The following is a 23,222-nucleotide window of genomic DNA, read 5'->3' on the forward strand; positions in this document are numbered from 1 at the left end:
CCTGCCATGGGAATCCACGCCGGTAAGGGGGTGGGGCGGGGTGGATGTTGCAAGAGCTGTTACAGCGGAAAGGAAAGCAGATACTGACGTGGAGTTCCAGGGATAAGCAGTGCCCGGGACAGTGGATTCCAAGACGGAATGATCCCGTACAGTAAGGGAAGTTTAGTCATCCTGGTCTGGTGTCTGGTGCCAGACCCAGGTACTTTCTCCAAAGTTTCCTTCTCCAAAGCAAGTTAGCGCACCAGACAGTTGACAATTTACCACAGTTGGTATGTTCAAAGCCGAATTCTACAGGGTAGCTGTCCGGCCCCCGGGGCTTTGCCCGACTGCATGCCCCCTAAACTCTTTACCATCTCTTCAAGCTCTATCGGGGGCCCCCAGTCCCTCCACATTTACCGTAAAACGCCCTAAAGAAATTGTTCACCCCCTCTGGGTCTATGACCGTGTTGCCCTCCTTATCCCCTACTTCCCCAATTTCCCTGGCCGCCTCCCTCTTGCGAAGTTGGTGCGCCAGCATTCTACTCGCTTTCTCCCCGCATTCATAGACAGCCCCTTTTGACCTTCCTTAGCTGTGCTGCCGCCTTCCCAGTGGTCAGCAGGTCGAATTCCGCCTGCAGCCTCCGGCGCTCTTTCAGCAGCCCCGTCTCGGGGGGGGGGGGGGGGGGGGGGGGTCTCCGCGTAGCTCCTGTCTACTCTGAGTATCTCCCCGACTAACCTTTCTCCCTCCGCTCTTTCTTTCTTTTCTCTATGGGACCTGATAGAGATCAACTCGCCTCTGATAACTGCCTTCAGGGCCTCCCACACCCTGGATGCCGTTACCTCCCCTGTATCGTTAGCTTCCAGGTAATTCTTGATGTTCCTCCTTATCCGCCCACAAACCTCGTCGTCTGCTAGCAACCCCACATCGAGCCACCATAGTGGGGGCTGACCTCTCTCTCTCTCTCTCTCTCTCTCTCTCTCTCTCTCTCTCTTTCTCTCTATTCCCCCCCCCCCCCAAAAAAGACGCAAATCCACCCAGTATGGAGCATGATCGGAGACTGCGATGGCCGAGTATTCTGTCCCCTCCACCCTAGGGATCAACGCCCTGCTCATCACAAACAAATCTATGTGGGAGTAGACTTTGTGGACATGGGAAAAGAAAGAGAACTCCTTCGCCCTCAGTCGGGCAAATCTCCACGGGTCTACGCCCCCCACCTGTCCAATACAGGGTCTATAACTGTGTTGAAGTCACCCCACATAATCAGATTATGTGAGTCTAAGTCTGGAATTTTACCCAGCATTCGTCTCATAAATTCCACGTCATCCCAGTTCGGGGCAGAAACGTTCAAAACACCACCCGGGCCCCCTGCAGTTTCCCACTGACCGTTATGGATCTGCCCCCCCACCCCCACCTTGTCAGCTACAATATTCCGTGCCTCAAAAGCCACCCATTTGCTGACCAGGATTGCTACTCTTCTGGTCTTTGAATCCAGTCCGCAGGTTTTAGGTGCCGCTCCTGTAGCATGGCTACGTCTGCCTTTAGCCCCTTTAAGTGCGAAAACACACGAGATCTCTTGACCGGCCCATTCAGGCCCTGCATATTCCACATGATCAGCCTGGATGGGGGGCTGACACCCCCGACTCTCCCTCTGTTCCCCCAACTTGGCACCTTTTCTGTCAGCCAGGCAGCATCCCATCCCCCCCCCCCCCCCCCCCCCAGCAACCCTGTGACCCCCAAACCCGCAAGTCAAGCGCCCGCTTGACACTGGCTCTCCCCCCATTACGCTTCCGTGAGTCAGCTGACCCCAACCGCTCCCGCCTCTTTCTCCGATTACTCAGGTGCCTCATTTTGCCCCCCCCACCCCCCCCAATGGAAAGCCCAACTTACCTGCTTCAACGGCCCCCAAGAACGTTTTACGCCCCCTACCCCCAGCTAAACAAACAGCAAACCCTGGGCGAAAACCCGGCCCCATCCAAGACACGGCCCCAGCTGCCAGGCGAGCAGCCCCACGTGTAGGGGCATCCCACTGCGGCCGAGTTCTACCAAAGCCGAAAACGTGGCCGAAGAAACAGGCAACAAACAAAAATAAAAGGAAACAACATAATGTCGCTGCCTCCGGCTACTCGGCAATTACCATCCCCACCAGAGCAACGTCCCAGTGCCATTGTCCTTTAGTTCGAGTTTAACTTTTCTTGCTTGATGAAATTCCACGCCTCATCCGGTGTATCAAAGTAACGGTGACGATCTGGATACGTGACCCACAGCCTCGCCGGATGCAGCAGCCCGAACTTCGTCCCTTCGCTGTGGAGGGCCGCCTTAGCCCGGTTGAATCCAGCGTGCCTCTTGGCCAGTTCTGCTCCCAGGTAAATGCGGATTACGCAGTTCTCCTACCTGCTGCTCCGCTCCTTTTTAGCCCATCGCAGGACGCGTTCCTTATCTGAGAAGCGGTGGAACCGTATCACCGTGGGCCCTCGGCGGTTCGTTCTTTTTGGGCTTCCTTGCCAGGACTCTGTGCGCCCCATCCCCAGTTCCAGAGGCCGAGGGAATGCTTCTGGCCCCATCAAGGACCCCAATAACGTGGTCACAAATGCACTCGCGTCCGACCCCTCCGCACCCTCAGGTAGGCCCAGAATGCACAGGTTCCGCCTCCTGGACCTGTTTTCATGGTCTTCCAGCCTCTCCTGCCACCTCTTACAGGGTGTTGTGCACCTCCACCCTGACGGCCCGGCCCAGTATCTCGTCTTTGTTACCCAGGACCTTTTTCTCGATCGCCTTCTCCTGCATTTTCTGGGTCTCAACCATTTTCTCCATAGAGGCCTTCATTGGGGCCAGCGTCTCCGTTTTCAGGTCAGCAAAGCAGCTTCTGAGAAACTCCTACTGTTCCCGCGACCACAGGGCCCAAGCTGCCTGATGTAAGCCGGCTGCCATTTTCTGATCCCTCGCCCGTTCCTGCCGCTTCTCGCTGGTCGTCCTGCTCCTAGTCCCCTACATAAACTGCTGTGGGGAGCCTTCTAGCGCCGTTTGCCCGCTGGTTTGCGTCAAAGAGGGGCCGTCAAAGCTCCTTGAAAGGGCCCGTTAGTCCGTTAGCTGCGGGAGCTGCCGAAAACGCAAACTACCCGCGCATGCCCGCCACCGGAAGGTCCTTCAAAGCCGAATTCAATAGATTTCTAGCGAGCAATGACGTTCAGGGATACAGGGGGAAGCGAGGGAAGATGGCACCACGGTGGAAGATCACCCATAGTCTCGATAAACGGTGGAACAGGTTCGAGGGGCAGAGCGGCCTAGTTTCATGGTCACCGTTAGCAAAATTAGCCTCAATTCCAGGTTAAGTTAATTGAATTTAAATTCCACCAACTGCGGTAGTGCGATTTGAACCCATGTCCTTTGGGGCATTAACCTGGGCGTCTGGATTACTAGTCTGATGACATTACTACAACACCACCCTCTCTCCTAAAACCTGTATCAGCCGTAAGAGTCCCATCCCGTATATTTTCAACTGGAAATGGCTTCCTGTGATATGCTATTACTTTTTATCTTGCAGTCGATCCAGTAACACAGGTGAACCAGGCATTTTGTGAAAACCTGCTTGAAAGAGCTGTATACTCGCTGCTAAAGCCAGAGACCGAGGAATCTGGGTATGTTCACCGTGCTGTCATTGCATTGGAAAAGGCACAGAGACGATTCACCGGGGTGTCGCAGGACTGGAGTGTTTCAGCTATGAAGAGAGGCTGGGTAGACTGGGGTTGTCTTCCTTCGGGCAGAGTGGGGACCTCATCGAGATGTACAAAGTTGTGTGGGATATAGATGGAAATAAACCTTTCCCCTTAGCAGAGGGGTCATTAACCAGGGAGCATAGTTTTACGGTAAGGGGCAGGAGATTTAGAGGGGATTTGAGGAAAAGCTTTTCCACCCAGAGGATGGTGGGAATCTGGAACTCGCTGCCTGAAAGGGTGGGAGAGGTGGGAACCCTCACAACGTTTAAGAAACATTTAGATGAGCATTTGAAACACCACAGGACACAAGGCTATAGGCCAAGCGATGGAAAATGGGATTAGAGTAGATAGGTGCTTGAAGGCTGTCGTGGAAACAATGGGCCGAAGGGACTCTTTCCGTGCTGTAAAACGCAATGACTCCTATGTCTTGATGTGCATGTTTGGGGTGGGGTGAGGTTCAAAGAGGTTGGTGATTGTGAGTTCCGTGTATCGATGAGTTTAGCAATGCATTTTTGGTACTTTCTTTGTGGTGATTGGCTTGGCGGACAGTTCCCTAATCCCTTCAAACCTGTTGTGTTCCTGGAGGGAGAAGCGCTTTGTAACAGGGTCCAGGTAGCCAAGGGATGTCTCACAAACAGGGCAGCACAGTAGCACAATGGATAGCACTGTGGCTTCACAGCTCCAGGGTCCCAGGTTCCATTCCCCGCTGGGTCACTGTGCGGAGTCTGCACGTTCTCTCCGTGTCTGCGTGGGTTTCCTCCGGGTGCTCCGGTTTCCTCCCACAGTCCAAAGAAGTGCAGGTTAGGTGGATTGGCCGTGATAAATTGCCCTTAGTGACCAAAAAGGTTAGGAGGGGTTATTGGGTTACGGGGATAGGGTGGAAGTGAGGGCTTAAGTGGGTCGGTGCAGACTCGATGGGCTGAATGGCCTCCTTCTGCACTGTACTATAATGTTTATAGAGATGGCCTGCCTTTTTTGACTTCTAAGTAAAATACTTGAAAGTCAGACCTGCTTTTATTTTGAAAGCATTCTTAAATAATAATAATAATAATAGTAATAATAATGGCTGAAGTATGGATTCACTATTTAGACCTGATGTGAACTTTTAGTTTTGGGTTTCTACGCTAAGTTGGCACAAACTGAGTACAGTATAATGTGGGGAAGTATGCGTTTCTTTCACTTTAACTGGATGTTGCCTGGTATGGAGGGAAGATCTTATGAGGAAAGGCTGAGGGACTTGAGGCTGTTTTCGTTAGAGAGAAGACGGTTAAGAGGTGACTTAATTGAGGCATACAAGATGATCAGAGGACTAGATAGGGTGGACAGTGAGAGCCTTTTTCCTCAGATGGCGATGGCTAGCACGAGGGGACATCGCTTTAAATTGAGGGGAGATAGATATAGGACAGATGTCAGAGGTAGGTTCTTTACTCAGAGAGTAGTAAGGGGGTGGAATGCCCTGCCTGCAACAGTAGTGGACTCGCCAACACTAAGGGCATTTAAATGGTCTTTGGATAAACATGGATAATAATGGAATAGTGTAGCTGGGCGTTAGATTGGTTTCACAGGTCAGCGCAACATCGAGGGCCGAAGGGCCTGTACTGCGCTGTAATGTTCTATTAATCGTAAAAAAATACGACAAGAAGATTATTTTTAAAAGGCGTGAAGTTTGTAAATGTTGGTGTCCAGAGAGACCTAGGTGTGCTTGTAAAGGGAGCTCTGATAGTTCACCTGTAAATGCAGCAATTAAGAAGGCAAATGGTTTGTTGGCCTTTATTGCAAAGGGGATTGGATTACTGGAATAAGGAAATCTTACCATAATTGTACAGGGCTTTCCTGAGATAACACCTGGAATACTGTGTGCAGTTTTAGTCTCCATATATAAGGAAGGCTTTACTTACATTGGAGACGTTGCAGCAAAGGTTCAGTTGATTGTTCCCCAGGATGAGAGGGGGTTTTTTTAAATTGAAGGGGCAATTTGCCTACCCTCCACATCTTTGGGTTGTGGGGGATGAACCCACGCAGAGGCAGGGAGAAAGTGCAAGCTGCACACGGACAGTGACCCAGGGCCGGGTCCTCGGCGCCGTGAGGCAGCAGTGCTAACCACTGTGCCACCGTGCCGCCCCAGGGTGAGAAGGGGTGTCCTATGGTGAGAAGCTAAGTGACTTGGGTCTATATTCTCTGGAGTTTAAAAGAACGAGTGGCAATCTCATTGAAGCATCAGTGCCCTGAAGGAGCTCGATAGGGATTCTATCGTGGACGCTGAGAAATTATTTTCGCTGGTCGGGGAATCCAAAACACTGGGAAGCCGAGTCTCAGAATAGGGTATCGATCATTTAGGACTGAGATGAGGCGAAATATCTTCACTCAAGGGGGTTGAGATTCTCTGGAAATCTCCATTCCAGAGAATTGTGGGCGCTCCGTTAGTGGCTGTATTTGAAATAGTCTGGGATAACAGATGTGTAATGTTTCTGGGAATTGAGGAATACAGAGAGCCGGCAGGAAAGTGGAATTGAAGCCTCAAACTGGCCGTGATCATATTGAATGGCACAGCATTCAATGGGCCGAATGGTCTACTCTTGCTGCTGTAATCTTGTGTTCCTCTGGGAAAAGCCTGCACCCCTGAAACGATGCTGCTTGATCCGGACGTGTTTGCTGCATTTGTTGCTGTTTGTCTGTAAGCTGTTGTTGGATAAACGTTTTGTTTAAAAACCTGAACGAAAGATTATTAATATTAACCAAGTGTGCCATCTCTTGCAGGGAGTTCTCTAATGCCTTTGAGTACCTGCAGTTACTTAACGCCTGCGTGGACACAGCCAGGGGTTTGCCGCAGGCATTTGCCACTGATACCTGTCTGAGAACAGCCACGGGTGAGAATATAGCCTGCGAATGATTGAAATATCTTGGTCCCAGTAATTTTGAATGATCAGAGATGACTGATGTTTGTAGCTGTCAAGTTCACTCTCTCCACGCACTGTGTGCAATTCTCAAGAACTAATACCTTGGCCGGGCTTCCCCGCTTGAATCTGTTTTTATGGCCAAATCGGTGCCGCCACCTCCAAAACGCGGCATCGGGAAGTACGCCGTTGGGACAGCCTCATGATGTCACCAGAAGGCCCTCCCCCGAAGGCCCTCCCCCGAAGGCCCTCCCCCGAAGGCCCTCCCCCGAAGGCCCTCCCCCGAAGGCCCTCCCCCGAAGGCCCACCCCCGAAGGCCCACCCCCGAAGGCCCACCCCCGAAGGCCCACCCCCGAAGGCCCACCACAGAAGGCCCACCACAGAAGGCCCTCCCCAGAAGGCCCTCCCCAGAAGGCCCTCCCCAGAAGGCCCTCCCCAGAAGGCCCTCCCCAGAAGGCCCTCCCCAGAAGGCCCTCCCCCGAAGGCCCTCCCCCGAAGGCCCTCCCCCGAAGGCCCTCCCTCGAAGGCCCTCCCCCGAAGGCCCTCCCCCGAAGGCCCTCCCCCGAAGGCCCTCCCCCGAAGGCCCTCCCCCAAGGCCCTCCCCCAGAAGGCCCTCCCCCGAAGGCCCTCCCCCGAAGGCCCTCCCCCGAAGGCCCACCCCCGAAGGCCCTCCCCCGAAGGCCCTCCCCCAGAAGGCCCACCCCCGAAGGCCCACCCCCGAAGGCCCTCCCCCGAAGGCCCTCCCCCGAAGGCCCTCCCCCAAAGGCCCTCCCCTAGAAGGCCCTCCCCCAGAAGGCCCTCCCCCGATGCTCCGCCCCGATAGGCCGAGTTCCCGATGGCGCAGTTCTGTTTCCGGGGGGGGGCGGCTGTCGGCTGGCTGGCGGAGTCTCGGCGAGAGCTGGGGGAAACTGTTGTGGCGGGGGGGGGGGGTGGGCTTCAGCGAGAGCTGGGGGGGATTAGTTTGGGGTGGTCCGGGGGTGTCCAGTGGGGCACCATCTAGCAGGTTGGTTCCGTGTGCGACCAGCGCCATATTGTACGGCGCAGCAGCTGCAGGTTGTCATCATGCCCGGCCACGGACCCGGCAATTCTCCACCCGTTTGTATTGTGACGGCCGTGTGATTTACGCGACACGGCTGCTAGGCCCCGTTCCGGCCGGAGGATCGGTGCTGGGGCCTCGCCAATCTTTCTCAGCGTAGAACTAGGCACTTCCTCCGCACATAGCCTGAAAATCGGAGCATCCAGTCCCAAAGCAGTTACATTCCAGCAGCAGTTCATTTCCATTTCCATTCATCCGCCCCCCCTCCCATCCACATGTTCAAAGAATTCCTGAAGTAAGATCCAAGTCTGCAACCACTGGTCAGAGCCACTTGAACTATTTAGCAGATGTTCTTCAACCTCTCATGAGAGAAAGAATGCTTTGCATGAAAGTCTAAAACAGGTGGATTGGCCATGCTAAATTGCCCGTAGTGTCCTAAAAAGTAAGGTTAAGGGGGGGGTTGTTGGGTTACAGGTATAGGGTGGATACGTGGGTTTGAGTAGGGTGATCATTGCTCGGCACAACATCGAGGGCCGAAGGGCCTGTTCTGTGCTGTACTGTTCTATGTCTATGTCTATATTTTCTATTTATACGAACAGTTTATGATAATTGGAATAAAGTATTTGCTTGTGTCAGTAAATTGTTCCCCTGTCACATTGTCAGGTCCGGATCCTGTCAGTAAGTGGTGGACATCGGTTGTTACCTTTGCTGTGTACTGGCTTCAGGGTGACGATTCGAAGGCTAAAGGATTGTCTACTAAGGTGGAACGAATCCCCAAGTCCTTGCAGATGTCTGAGTAAGTTGCTGCTTCCTGTCTTCACGAATCACGTCCGGCTGAATGACGATGCTTTAAGGCAGCGGTGAACTGTTTTGGAGACCTGAAATAATTCTGTTCCAGCTGTAGAGTTTCGCTCTACTGATTTGCCCCATAGTGTCCGAAAGCTTAGGTGGGGTTACGGGGATATGGTGGCGGCGTGGGTTTGGGTAGGGTGCTCCTTCCAAGGGCTGGTGCAAACGCAATGGGCCGAATGGCCTCCCACTGCACTATAAATTCTGTGATTCTATCAGTATGTTTCACTTCAAAGCAAGACCCTTTGCCAGTTTCTTAAACATGGGAACGGAAGAGGCCATTCAGCCCTTGCAAGACTGTTCCACCATTCACTTAGCTGAAGGCTGATTTGAATCGGAACACCAATTGCCCCTCTTTGGTTTTCACAGTGCTGAAGGAGGCCATTCAGCCCATCAGGCCTGCACCGACCCTCTAAAAGAGCATCCTATCCATTCCCACTCCCATGCCCGTAACCCCGCTTAAACATTTGAAACTAATGTGCAATTTATCATGGCCAATCCACCTAACCTGCACATCTTTGGACTGTGGGAGGAAACCGGAGCACCCGGAGGAAACCCACGCAGACACGGGGAGAACGTGCAGACTCCACACAGTCACCCGAGGCCGGAATTGAACCCGAGTCCCTGGAGCTGTGAGGCAACAGCGCTGACCACCGTGCCGCCCAGAACTATTAATGCCCTTGCCTAATAAAAATATCTCAATATCGGTTTTAAAATTCCCAATTAGCTCCCAGCCCCAACAGATGGCTGGGAGGGGGAGCAGTTCTAGATTTCCACCACATTGTGTGAAGAATTGCCCACTGACACCACCTCCGGAAGGCCGAGTTCTAATTTTTAAAGATTTGCCCCTTATTCGGGACTCTGCCACCAGAGGAAATAGTTTCTGTCATCCCTATCAACTCATTTCGTTATCTGCAACACCCGATTGGATTACCCCTTAATTTTCAATTCTCAAGGGAATAAAAAGCCTAGCCTATGCAACCTGTGCGCATAATGTAACCCTTTTAAGGCACGGTATCAGGGCATCATTTTATACCCTTTGTTATTATAACGCTGCCCAGAAATCTAAAGTAAATCTCAGTTTAAGAGGTTTGTGGAGATGGGTGGGCATGTTGGCGCTGCAAGCTTGCCCGTGCCAGACGAGGGATGATCTGTTTCCTGAATGCCAGTTCTTGAAGGGGTGGGGGGGGGGGTTGTCAAGGTGGCGCAGTGGTTAGCACTGCTCCCTCACGGTGCCGAGGATTGGGTTCGATCCCGGTCCCAGGTCACTGTCCGTGTGGAGTTTGCACATTCTCCCCGTGTTTGCGTGGGTTTCGCCCCCACAACCCAAAGATGTGCAGGGTAGGTGGATTAGCCATGCTAAATTGCCCCTTAATTGGGGGGGTGGGGGGGAAATAATGGGGTACTCTAAATTTTTTTTAAAAACGATAGCTCTGAAGACAAAAGCATTGGAATTTTGGCAGAGAAGGAAACCAGCATGTCAAACCCATGGGGAACTTTAGTTCGTGACTGTGTCACTTTGTACCCGTTGCTTCAGATCCATTAAAATCCCAGCTGGTCCAACGCTCTCGAAAGTTGTGCAATTGTTTAAGGTGGGTGCACGGTCAGCTAACTCGCGTCCTCATTGTGCGCCCGACAACTCTCTTTCCAGAAGCCCGCTGCCAAAGGCAATTCTTCACCTTTACAAGGCCATGCAAGCCAGCCTGCTGGGGAAACGGGAAGCTCATCAGGCAACGTTTCTGCACTGTGAAAGGGCCAGTAGACATCTGTGGAACACCGTGACTGTTTCCAGCCCGCACCAGGACACCAACCTGCATAAGGTACGGGCCAGCCTTGCTCGGGAGGTGGTTTGTGTGCTGTGGAGCAGCAGGTTTGGGAGGTCGGTGGGGGGGGGAACGAAGCGTGCTCGAGGCTTTCAGAAAGGCGAAAGATGGTGGCCTCTGTGGTGCATTGTAGTTGCATTGCATGTGCCAGCGATGTTGTGCAATGTGTCTGCAGTGCAATGCAAAGGTGTACCCTGCGCATCGAGACGTGAACATGTTTTACAGTCGTTGAGGTCTTCCACTTGTAGCCGGGGGTGTCCCTTCAACAAAAGGCCCAAAATGCATGGTTTTTAGCCCAGCGCTTCTGGGCATTTCTCGACAAGCTCCACACCCCTAACATGTTTGTGAAAATTATATTGAGACTACAGCACAGAACCATTTAGCCAAACTGCCCGTGTTTACATTATAGAACCATAGTTTCCCGACAGTGCAGAAGGAGGCCATTCAGCCCATCGAGTCTGTACCGTCCCTCTGAAAGAGCACTCGGCTTAAGCCCACGCCTCCACCCTATCCCCGTAACCCACAACTAACCTTTTGGACACCAAGGGGCCAATCCGCCTAACCTGCACACCTTTGTACTGTGTGAGGAAACCGGAGCATCCGGAGGAAACCCACGCAGACACGGGGAGAACGTGCAGACTCCCCACAGACAGTCACTCGAGGCCCTAATTGAACCCGGGTCCTGGCGCTGTGAGGCAGCAACGCCAACCACCGTGCTGCCAATCCTATCTGCATGTTATTCTATTCCTCTCTCCCTCGTGCATCTATGCTATTTTCTTCAGTCACCCTTTTCATAGTCTAATTATGTTCTGAGTGATGAGGTTTCTCCTGACTTTGATATTAGATTTATAATTGACTATCCTACATTTATGACCAATATTTTTAGGCTCCTTCACAAGTGGAAATACCTTCTCTACACTTGGGAATGGGGCACCTTCATAATCGGCTCAGACCGGTCTGAGCCACAGTCTTTTCAGCTTCTCCTGAGATTGTCGTCTGTTTGTGTGCCATCTTCGGAAATCATTTTTGCACAGTCCAAATATGTGCAGGTTCGGTGGATTGGCCACGCTCAAATTGCATCTTAGTTTCCAAAGATGTGCCGCATAGGTGAGGTTACGGGGATAGGCCAGAGGGGAATGGGCCTAAGTGGGGTGCTCTTTCATAGAACGTACAGTGCAGAAGGAGGCCATTCGGCCCATGGTGTCTGCACCGACTCACTAAGCCCTCACTTCTACCCTATCCCCGTAACCTAATAAACCCTCCTAACATTTTTGGTCATGGCCAATCCACCTAACCCGCACGTCTTTGGCCTGTGGGATGAAACCGGAGCACCCGGAGGAAACCCACGCAGACACTGGGAGAACGTGTAGACTCCGCACCGACAGAGACCCAGCCGGGAATCGAACATGTGACCCTGGCGTTGTGAAGCCACAGTGCTATCCACTTGTGCTATTGTGCTGCCCGGTGCAGACTCGATGGGCCGAATGGCCTCATTCTGCATTGTAGGGATTCTATGGTTCTCGCAGTGCCTCTCTCCTTTTTATGACGCAGAAACCAGAGCTGTGCAAACTGCTTCAAGGTCCGGTACAGGTTTAATTTCTCGGTTTTCCGATTCCATCCCTCTTGAAGTGAACCCTGGTTTGTTTATTTCTAATGCCGTCATTAACCTGCGTTGCAATTTTTAGTGGTTCTGCATTGAAAAGTCTGTTCCTGCCATGGAATGGCAGCACAGTAATTTACAAGGGATGCCATAAAACCGCTCTATCAACGTCACACAGCGCCCAGGTCCTGGTTCAATCCCGGCCCTGGGTCTCTGTCCATGTGGCGTTTGCACATTCTCCCCCTTGTCTGCACAGGTCTCACCTCCACAACACAAAGATGTGCAGGGTAGGTGACTTGGCCACGCTAAAGGAGGGAGAGGTGGAGAGGTTTAGCTGTGGGATGACAAAAGCCTAGGGTCCACTTAGCCAAAAGCATGGCCAACAAAACAAGAGATCAGAATTGTCGGGCTGGAGGAGGTTACAGCGATGGGGAGAGGCAAGGCTTTGGTGGATTAAAATACAGTGCTGATGGACTTGAAGCCTAATCAGTAGGTCAGAGAGCATGGAATAAAGGGTTAACAGCTCGGGCGACACACGGAATGAGGAGTTAACAGCTGGGGCGACACATGGAACGAGGGGTTAACAGCTGGGGCGACACATGCAGCTGAGTTCTGGATGAGCTGAGATTTATGGAAGATAGAAAGCCAGCCTACAGGCCACAGAAATGATCCGTAGCAGATTTGATTTAGATTTATTGTCACGTGTACCGAGGTACAGCGAGAAGCATTGTCCTGCGTACAGTGCAGGCAGATCGTTCCATACATGAAAAACATTGGACATTCGATAAATACACAAATGTAAATACAGACATCGGTGAGCATACGTAGTGTAGTGCTACAACAGTAGAGAAGTGAATGGGCTAGGGTCTGGCAGATGGAGTATGATGTTGACAAATGTGAGGTTATCCATTTTAGTAGGAATAACAGCAATGGGGATTATTATTTAAATGATAAAATATTAAACATGCTGTTGTGCAGAGAGACCTGGGTGTGCTAGTGCATGAGTCGCAAAAAGTTGGTTTACAGGTGCAACAGGCGATTAAGAAGGCAAATGGAGTTTTGTCCTTCATTGCTAGAGGGATGGAATTTAAGACTAGGGAGGTTATGCTGTAATTGTATAAGGTGTTAGTGAGGCCACACCTGGAGTATTGTGTTCAGTTTTGGTCTCCTTACCTGAGAAAGGATGGACTGGCGCTGGAGGGTGTGCAGAGGAGATTCACTAGATTAATCCCAGATCTGAAGGGGTTGGATTACGAGGAGAGGTTGAGTAGACTGGGACTGTACTCATTGGAATTTAGAAGGATGCGGGGGGATCTTGTAGAAACATTTAAAATTAGGAAGGGAATAGATAAGATAGATGCGGGCAGGTTGTTTCCACTGGCGGGTGACAGCAGAACTAGGGGGCATAGCCTCAAAATAAGGGGAAGTAGATTTAGGACTGAGTTTAGGATGAACTTCTTCACCCAAAGGGTTATGAATCTATGGAATTCCTTGCCCAGTGAAGCAGTTGAGGCTCCTTCATTACATGTTTTTAAGGTAAAGATAGATAGTTTTTTTTGAAGAATAAAGGGATTAAGGGTTATGGTGTTCGGGCCGGAAAGTGGAGCTGAGTCCACAAAAGATCAGCCATGATCTCATTGAATGGCGGAGCAGGCTCGAGGGGCCAGATGGCCGACTCCTGCTCCTAGTTCTTATCTTATATACTCAGTAGAGAAGATGTCTGGAGAGATCAGTTCAGTCCAATAGAGGGTCGTTTAGGAGCTCATTTTGAACCTGTTGGTGCATGTTCTCAGACTTTTGTATCTCCTGCCCGATGGAAGGGGTTGGAAGAGAGAATAACTCCGGTCTTTCATTATGTTGCCTGCTTTCCCCAGGCAGCGGGAGGTGTAGATAGAATCAATGGATGGGAGGTAGGTTCGCCTGATGGACTGGGCTGTGTTCATGACTCTCTCGTTCCTTACGGTCTTGTGCCGAGCAGTTGCCATACCAGGCTGTGATGCAGCCCGATAGGATGCTTTCTATGGTGCATCTGTAAAAGTTGGTAAGGGTTAATGTGGGCATGTCGAATTTCCTGAGGAAGTATAGGCGCAGTTGTGCTTTCTTGGTAGTAGCATTGACATGGGTGGACCAGGACAGATTGTTGGTGTCAGAGGTAGGTTCTTTACTCAGAGAGTAGTAAAGGTGAGGAATGCCCTGCCTGCAACAGTAGTGGATTCGCCAACATTAAGGGCATTTAAATGGTCATTGGATAAACATATGGATAATAATGGAATGGTGTAGATGGGCTTTAGATTGGTTTCACAGGTCGGAGCAACATCGAGGGCCGAAGGGCTTGTACTGTGCTGTAATGTTCTATGAACACCTAGGGAGTTGAAGCTGTTAATCATCTCCACCTCGGCACCATTGATGCACCATTGATGCAGACAGGGGCATGTACGAAACTTCGCTTCCTGAAGTCAGTGACCAGCTCCTTAGTTTTGCTGGCGTTGAGAGAGAGATTGTTGTTGTTACACCACTCCACTCCCTATCTCCCTCCTGTACTCTGACACATCGTTATTCGAGATCCAACCCACTAGGGTCAGGTCATCAGCAAACTCGTAGATGGAGTTGGAGCCATTGCCACACAATCGCGTGTGTACATAGGGAGTGTTGTAGGGGGTTAAGTACGCAGCCTTGTGGGGCCCTAGTATTGAGGACTATCATGGTGGAGGTATTGTTTATCCTTACAGATTGTGGTCTATTTCTACATGGACCAGTGTGTGTGCACAGTTGGCTATTGGTGGCTATCTTACGTTGGCAGGAGACACAATGCTTTTGTGCCTGATTCTTGCATGAATGATAACTTGTATGCTGACCGTGTGGCACTAAACCTTAATGGTCCAAAACTGCATTACTCACCTTCCCAATTGTAACTGAAGTGAAACTTATTGAAATTGATGGTTCCTCATTAACTGCATCAATCTAAGCAGTTAAGCAGGCTCTCTGTAAAGTATGTCGTCACTCCCCATTGTTCACAGTTGCACGTCCAGTATAATTTAGCCTTTTGAATCGATGCTGATTTTTACTATCAAGAATTCAGCAACTTTGCAAGACAACGTCAGCGTGATCAGTTCTCACCTTGAAGACAGGTGGTTGTGTCCAAAAATACAAACCGAAAATGCTGGAAATACTCTCCGGCATCTGTGGAAAGAGGAACAGGGTTAATGTTTCGTGTCTGTATTCAAGCCCCACTCCAGAGGCTTGAACACGAATCTACATTGGTACTCAAGTGCAGGACTGAAGGAGTGCTGCACTGCCAGAAGGGCAATTATGAAACTGAGCGCTTCCCCCGCCCACCCTAGGTGCCCGTACCGTAAGGGCAACACAGCAGAGTAAGGGACATGCGGAAGATGTAATGATGCACTTTCAGAGACTCCATTGATGAACATAAAAGGGATTTATTCACGGGAAATTGGGCTTCCCAAAATGCCTCTTTGCCTAAGAGGGCTCTGCCCCCTGGGGTGATTCCCACTGAGTCACAATTGGTCACCCAAGCCAGGTGCTCCTTACTCTGCTGTGTTGCCCTTAGAGAGATAGTAACCACATTGGACATGAAATTGTGTATGCAGAGTAGCATTCAAGACAGTTAGAGGTAATTCCTGTCATTGCTGTCTGTTGTATTTTCTTAAGCGCAAATTGTCTGCCACTTCCCTCAAAACAGCAGGAATCGCACTTGGAAAATTAATTTACTAGCTGTGCAGTGTCTTGGGAAATGCATGGGTTTAAAACTGAATCCTTTTTGTATAGTGTTGAATCAAAGTATCAGTCAAATTTCTAACCAAAAACTTATGCAAAACTATGTGAAACAAAAAGGGAACAAATAAATTTGATAAAATGCCACGTACCAGAAGGATGTGGAGGCTTTAGAGCGGGTGCAGAAGAGATTTACCAGGATGTTGCCTGGTATGGAGGGCATTAGCTATGAGGAGAGGTTGAATAAACTCGGTTTGTTCTCACTGGAACGACGGAGGTTGAGGAGCGACCTGATAGAGGGCTACAAAATTATGAGGGGCATAGGCAGAGTGGATAGTCAGAGGCTTTTCCCCAGGGTAGAGGGGTCAATTACTAGGGGACATAGGTTTAAGGTGCGAGGGGCAAGGTTTAGAGGAGATGTACGAGGGAAGTATTTTACACAGAGGGTAGTGGGGCCTGGAACTCGCTGCCGGAGGAGGTGGTGGAAGCAGGGACGATAGTGACATTTAAGGGGCATCTTGACAAATACATGAATAGGATGGGAATAGAGGGATACGGACCCAGGAAGTGTTAATGATTTTAGTTTAGATGAGCAACATGGTCGGCACAGGCTTGGAGGGCCGAAGGGCCTGTTCCTGTGCTGTAGTTTGCTTTGTTCTTTGAACATAAACACATTATAATCCCCCTTTAACACGAATGGAAATAGGATTTATTTTGAGCAGTAAATATATCGATGCACCCGTCTGTTGTAAAATATATTTTTGTGCCCTGTCTCAATTTTTGGAAGCCTGGTGGGTGGGACAATTTTTTTTCTAATGTTGGGACAAGCCCTTTAACACATCGGGGGGAAATCCGACTCTCGCCTCTGCCCTGTGTGAGGATAACATTCTGTTTCTCTCTCTCTCCTCGGCAGGCCATACAGCTGTTAATCTGCGACATTTTGCTTTCGATTCGTACAACCTTGTGGCAAAAGCAGGCAAACTCCAGCCAGGCTGTGGGTGAGACCTACCAAGCTTCAAGCCTCGAACTGAAAGGGTTCCAGCGAGACCTGAGCAGTCTCCGAAAGCTTGGACAGACATTTAAACCTGCACATCGTAAGGTAAGCAGCAAACCAAGCCTAGGTGCGCATTCATCCAAGTAACGTGTCCTTAGATGGAAGATCATGGGCACACTGACCCTAATATTTTAATGGCCCAAGTGTATTTTATACTAATGGCCAGTTTATTCCAAGCTATAGTGTGTTTTTAAAGCACTCCTTGCAGTGCTCTTTAAACCTTTCCCTGCTGTGGGTCCATTTTAATCTTTCACACTTGGTGCCACCCCAGAGTTAACATTAAGGGGGAGCAGGGAGCAGGAGGAGATTTGTTGAGCGGGGTTTGGCTTCAAGCAGCAGGGACACAGACGCCAAAAACCCAACCGTTTTGTAAGCTCCGTTGGCGTCCGAGATTGGGCCTCAGAGCTCATTGATATAGGCTGCGGCCACAGGCAAAAACAAAGAAATTGCTCACGTTTAAAGGGGCCTCGGAGCTGATCCCAGAGTTGTCAATTCCCAGCCGTGTCTCCACCACCACCATTACTGCATTGGAGCCCGCCATCCTGCTGACGGTTGTGACCACAGTTTGGGAACCCCTGCGTCACTGTGCATCCAAGCACTTCAGATGCATTGAAAATGTGATAACTGTTGCACAGACTGAGGAGGTATGTCAGCCGGGAGAGAAAAGTCGTACGCTTTAAAAAAAAAAAAAAAAAAATTTATTTCAAACATGTATCAAAGCAGGTTACAGCAAGTAAACACCCCGGGAAACATATTTCCCACCAATACAGTCTACAGATGTTTCCCCTCTTTCGCCCCCTCCCTGCGACGAACAGCTCCTCAAACACGGTCACAAACATCCCTCACCTTTTCTCAAACTCCCCTGCTGAGCCCCTTAACTCATACGTTATCTTCCCTAATTGCAGGAAGTCGTACAGGTCACCCAACCAAGCTGCTACCCCCCAGTGGCGATGCCGACCACCACTCCAGCAAAATTCTCCGCAGTGCAATCAGAGAGGCGAAGGCCACGACATCGGCCTTCCCCCTCTCCATGAACTCCGGTTTCTCTGAAACCCCAAATATCGCCACCAAAGGGTCTGGGTTCACCTCCTCCTTCACTATCCTGGCTAAGACCACAAACACTCTCGCCCAGAATCTTCCCAATTTTTCGCTCCACCTTAAACTGTATCAGGCTCATCCTTGCACCAGAGGAGGTCGCGTTTACCTTACTCAGTGCCTCAGTCCATACTTCCCAATTGATCTCCATTCCCAACTCCGCTTCCCATTTCTCCTTGATCTTCACCATCCGCTCGCCTCCCTGCTCCCCCAGCCACATCCTTCCCTCCCCTTCCACATCCAGAAGCAGCAGTCGCTCCAACAGGGTGAATCCCAGCAACCCCAGTATGCTTTTTTAAAAGTCGTGTTGCATAATCTTTAGCATCTATCTATGCACCAGAACAACCCTCCACAAAACAACCGCACTGCCTCAAAATCATCACTGAGTAGTATAGTCACGTCCAAAAGTGGCAGCGTCTGACTCCAGTCGGAGATTTTTATCCTTTAAACCACACTTATAGTTCTCTAATGTATCCAGAGATTTGAACTCACAATCCAGGTTGATATTCCAGTGCAGTACTGAAGGAATGCTGCACTGTCGGAGATGTTAATTGTATGCTAACCGCAGGCGGCACGGTGACGTAGTGATTAGCACTGCTGCCCCACAACGCTGAGGACCCAGATTCGATCTCGACCCCGGGTCACTGTTGGAGAGTCACTTTTGCTTCTACGGAAGGGCACGACTAAAACTGTGGGAATTGGGGTTGGAGGTGTATGCTTATAATGTGTAACTGGTAAATAATTCCTTATAAAAGGGTGTAAGTAATTGTTCCAATTCTGTTGTTTGCCACTTGGTTTTCTAGTGTGGAACAGGAGGTCTGTGTTTCACATCAAATATTAAACCACAGGGTAAGCACCGTATGCGGTGGGTTAGCACTGCTGCCTCACGGCGCTGAGGTCCCAGGTTCGATCCCGGCTCTGGGTCACTGTCCGTGTGGAGTTTGCACATTCTCCCCGTGTTTGCGTGGGTTTCGCCCCCACAACCCAAAGATGTGTAGTGTAGGTGGCTAAATTGCCCCTTAATTGAAAATTGTTTTTTTTTTTAAATATTAAACCACAGCAATTGGGAGATGAAGTCGGCCATTCGACCCTTTGAACCTGCCACACCATTCAACAAGGTCATGGCTGATTTGATTGTGGCCTCATCGCCACTTTCCTGTCTGTCTCACCTCCTTGATCAAATTTTTAAAAAGAATTATGAAGGGATTTGGGAGGGAGAGGCTATTTCTCTTGGTTGTGGAGTCCATGATGATGGTTGGGGATAAATTTATTTGGTCAAAGGTGATACAAAGCAAGTGATTGAGGACGGTACCCGTGCACCCTGTGAAAGGAAAATTCTCCTCTGCAAAAACCCCCAGTCGCCACACTCCGGGGCCTGAGGGAGAATTCAGATTGTCCAATCCACCTAACCTGCACATCTTTGGACTGTGGGAGGAAACCGGAGCACCCGGAGGAAACCCACGCAGACACGGGGAGAACGTGCAGACTCCGCACAGACAGTGACCCAAGCCGGGAATCTAACCCGGGACCCTGGAGCTGTGAAGCAACAGTGCTAACCACTGTGCTGTTGGAGGATGGCAGAATTTTTTATAATTTATTTCATAGGATGCGGGTGTTGCTGGCAAGGCCGGCATTTATTGCCCATCCCTAATTGGTAAGTGTCAACCACATTGTTGTGTGGGTCTGAAGTCACATGTAGGCCAGACCGGGTAAGGACAACAGATTTCCCTTCCCTAAAGAACATGAGTGAAGCAGATGGACAACAAACAATGATAATTTCATAGCCACCATTACTGAGACTGGCTTCCAATTCCAGATTTCTATTGCCAGCTACCCTGGTGTGATTTGTCCCTGTGACCCCTCTCCCCGTGGTGATTTGTCCCTGTGACCCCTCTCCCCTGGTGTGATTTGTCCCTGTGACCCCTCTCCCCGTGGTGATTTGTCCCTGTGGCCCCTCTCCCCGTGGTGATTTGTCCCTGTGACCCCTCTCCCCGTGGTGATTTGTCCCTGTGACCCCTCTCCCCGTGGTGATTTGTCCCTGTGACCCCTCTCCCCTGGTGTGATTTGTCCCTGTGACCCCTCTCCCCGTGGTGATTTGTCCCTGTGACCCCTCTCCCCGTGGTGATTTGTCCCTGTGACCCCTCTCCCCGTGGTGATTTGTCCCTGTGACCCCTCTCCCCGTGGTGATTTGTCCCTGTGACCCCTCTCCCCGTGGTGTCCTGAGCCTCTGGATTACTAGTCCAGTGACATTACCGCTGCACCATCCCCTTTATCTTGAAGCGTTGTGGGGACGGAGGAGATTACAGACAGGGAGGAGCGAGTCTAAATGTTACTGAGATGGGAGATGGATGAAGTATCAAGCGTAACCACCGATCAGATTAGACAATTATTGTGCGTTTAATAGTTGAGTCATTGTGCTTCACAATCCTCCTGCGTGTGTGTGTTTTTTTTTAATCAGATGTTTCTGCATGAGGCAACTGTACGACTAATGGCAGGGGCAAGCCCGACTCGAACCCATCAGCTTCTGGAGCACAGCCTGAGAAGACGAACGCCACACCCCATCCAACAAGGTGAGCGTGTTCTCTACCAGTTGCCACTGTTGGAGAGTCTTGTGCGCAGTCCGGTAGTCATCCTGACCTGAGATAGTAACAGAAACATCATCTTGCTTTTCAACGGTTCTGAGACTCTTGCATTTAGCCGTCTATCTTTTATTTTGGCCTTTTCAACAATGCTTTTGGTCATCTTAAGTCTTTCATTCCTGCCGTGTAAAATACTCTGGGATTATTCACTGTGGAAGGCCCTGTATAAGTAACGTCACAGCATTTTCAGGCTGTTAATCTGTCTAGCTCACTGATCCACAGTAGTTCCTTGGTGCATTCATAATAAACCTGAATCCACCTTCATTGAAGTTCCTTCTTGAACCAGTGAATTCCTACCATGCAGGAGGCCATTCGGCCCATCGAGTCTGCACCGACCCTCCAAAGGAGCACCCAGCCCAGTCCCAATCCCTCTCCCTATTCCTGGAACCCTGCCTAACCTGCACAGCTTTTGGACACTTAGGGGCAATTTATCCGTTCAGGTTTCCTGTTTCCCCATCCCCTGTCAGACTTCCAACAACAGGTTGTATTTATACAGCAACTTTCTAACATTGTGAATTGTCCCGAAGACTTTCAACAGGAGCAGTTTCAGACAAAATCTTATCTCCTTGGAGGGCATACCTGACCTGTGCAGAGCATGAAGCTGCTTCAATGTACTGCCCTCCGTTACATAGAACAGTACAGCACAGAACAGGCCCTTCGGCCCCCGATGTTGTGCCGAGCAATGATCACCCTACTCAAACCCACGTATCCACCCTATACCCGTAACCCAACAACCCCCCCCTTAACCTTACCTTTTAGGACACTACGGGCAATTTATCATGGCCAATCCACCTAACCCGCACATCTTTGGACTGTGGGAGGAAACCGGAGCACCCGGAGGAAACCCACGCACACAGGGGGAGGACGTGCAGACTCCACACAGACAGTGACCCAAGCCGGGAATCGAACCTGGGACTCTGGAGCCGTGAAGCATTTATGCTAACCACCATGCTACCCTGCTGCCCTCACATATAACAATGAGGAGACTCAGATGAAAATGTTTTAAATTATTACGGGTTTCGGTAGAGCGAGAGCGATTCTTTCCTGGTTGGGGAGTGAGCGATGACGGTCGAGGTTGAATTTATTTGGTCCCAGCAGCAAGCGGTCGAGAAGGGGGGTGGGGGGGGTGGATTCCAGAGCTTGGGGTCGGTTCACAAGAGCTTCCAATTGGAGGTGTGTGCAGCGATCTCAGAGGGTTAGAAGTAGGGACGGTGAGGCGATATGGTTGCTAGAAAGAAAGTCAGTTTTTAAATTTTCAATATATAAATAGGTATATAAATGCCTCAATAAAATACTTTTCAAAAAAAAAAAGTTTTAAATGTTTAAATCAAAGTGTTGCTGTGCCAGGAGCCAGTTGGGTGGGTGAACAGGACTCGTTCTTCAAACTCCTCAATTAGATCTCCCCCTGCAGCTTCTATACTCCAGAGAGTGCAAGTCCAGTCGATGAGACGACGATGCCGTATAATCTAACCCATTAAACCCTGTTATCATTCTGGTGAATCTGCTCTGCAGCTTTTCCAACGTCAGTAATGCCCTTCCTGGTGTGGGAACCCTGAACTGATTGCAGCACTAAAACGGCTTTGTTGTTTGTACCTTCAAAATTAAGGTCTGGAATCATGGAATCCCTACAGTGCAGACGGCGGCCATTCAGCCCATCGTGTCTGCACTGACCCTTTGAAAGAGCACCCTACCCATGCCCACTCCCCCCTATTCCAGTAACTTAACCCGCACATCACTGGACATCAAGGGGAAATTTAGCATGGCCAGTCCACCTAACCGGCACATCTTTGTGACTGTGGGAGGAAACCGGAGCACCCGGAGGAAACCCACGCACACACGGGGAGGATGTGCAGACTCCGCACAGACAGTGACCCGAGGCTGGAATTGAATCCGGGTCCCTGTCGCTGTGAAGCAGCAGTGCTAACCACTGTGCCACCGGGCCGCCCCACTGCACTGCCTGAAAAATGCAATGCCTGAGAGTGTGGTGGAGGAAAGTACCAGCCTTAATGATTTCTGTACTTGGAATCTCTTGACTCTGCCATATCATAGGATCCCTACAGTGCCATTCGGCCCATCGAGTGCACCGACCCGTTGAAAGAGCACCCTATCTAGGCCCACTCCTCTGCCCTAAACCCCTAACCCTGGACACTAAGGGCCAGCTTCAGCATGGTCAATCCACATAACCTGCACATCTTTGGGCTGTGGGAGGAAACCCACGCAGACATGGGGAGAATGCGCAGACTCCACACAGACAGTGACCCAAGGCCACACGTGAACCCGGGCTCCTGGTGCTGTGAGGCAGCAGTGCTAACTACTGTGCCACAATGCTCCCCATTGTTTCCATCTTTCCACCATATAGAAAATACTCTGATCAAACTTCCTTACGTCAAAAGTGAATGATCTCACACTTCATATTCAGCTCCATCTGCCACAATTTTGTCTTCTCGCTTAGTTTATCGCTGGCCCTTTATAACCTTCTGTTTCCTGCCTACACTGTTTATGCTATCAGCAATTGCGGGGTGGAGGGGGGGATTCTGTGCGGAGTCTGCACGTCTTCTCCTTGTGGGTTTCCTCCGGGTGCTCCGGTTTCCTCCCACAGTCCAAAGATGTGCGGGTTAGGTGGATTGGCCATGATAAATTGTCCCTTCGTGCCCAGGGATGTGCAGGTTAGGTTTTGGGGATGGGACGGGGTGTGTAAATGGGTAGGGTGCTCTTTCCGAGGGCCGGTACAGACTCTCCGGGCCGAATGGCCTCCTGCACTGGGGGGATTCGATGGATAATAGCCGCAATGGATTTCTGCCTCTTAA

At 50.5% G+C, this 23,222-nt stretch overlaps 1 protein-coding gene across 1 annotated transcript in view; it reads left to right on the plus strand.

The window, feature by feature from the left end:
- Window positions 1–23,222, plus strand: part of LOC119956304 (sterol regulatory element-binding protein 2-like) — an 88,307-nt gene that overhangs the window by 59,740 nt on the left and 5,345 nt on the right. Inside the window, exons 13-18 of the mRNA XM_038783391.1 lie at window positions 3,522–3,615; window positions 6,451–6,560; window positions 8,287–8,419; window positions 10,124–10,292; window positions 16,541–16,726; window positions 20,235–20,346. Coding sequence (XP_038639319.1) covers window positions 3,522–3,615; window positions 6,451–6,560; window positions 8,287–8,419; window positions 10,124–10,292; window positions 16,541–16,726; window positions 20,235–20,346 — 804 coding nt within the window. The remainder of the gene's footprint in view (window positions 1–3,521; window positions 3,616–6,450; window positions 6,561–8,286; window positions 8,420–10,123; window positions 10,293–16,540; window positions 16,727–20,234; window positions 20,347–23,222) is intronic.

The sequence above is a fragment of the Scyliorhinus canicula genome, chromosome 23 (assembly GCF_902713615.1).
Source record: "Scyliorhinus canicula chromosome 23, sScyCan1.1, whole genome shotgun sequence".
Classification (NCBI taxonomy): domain Eukaryota; kingdom Metazoa; phylum Chordata; class Chondrichthyes; order Carcharhiniformes; family Scyliorhinidae; genus Scyliorhinus; species Scyliorhinus canicula.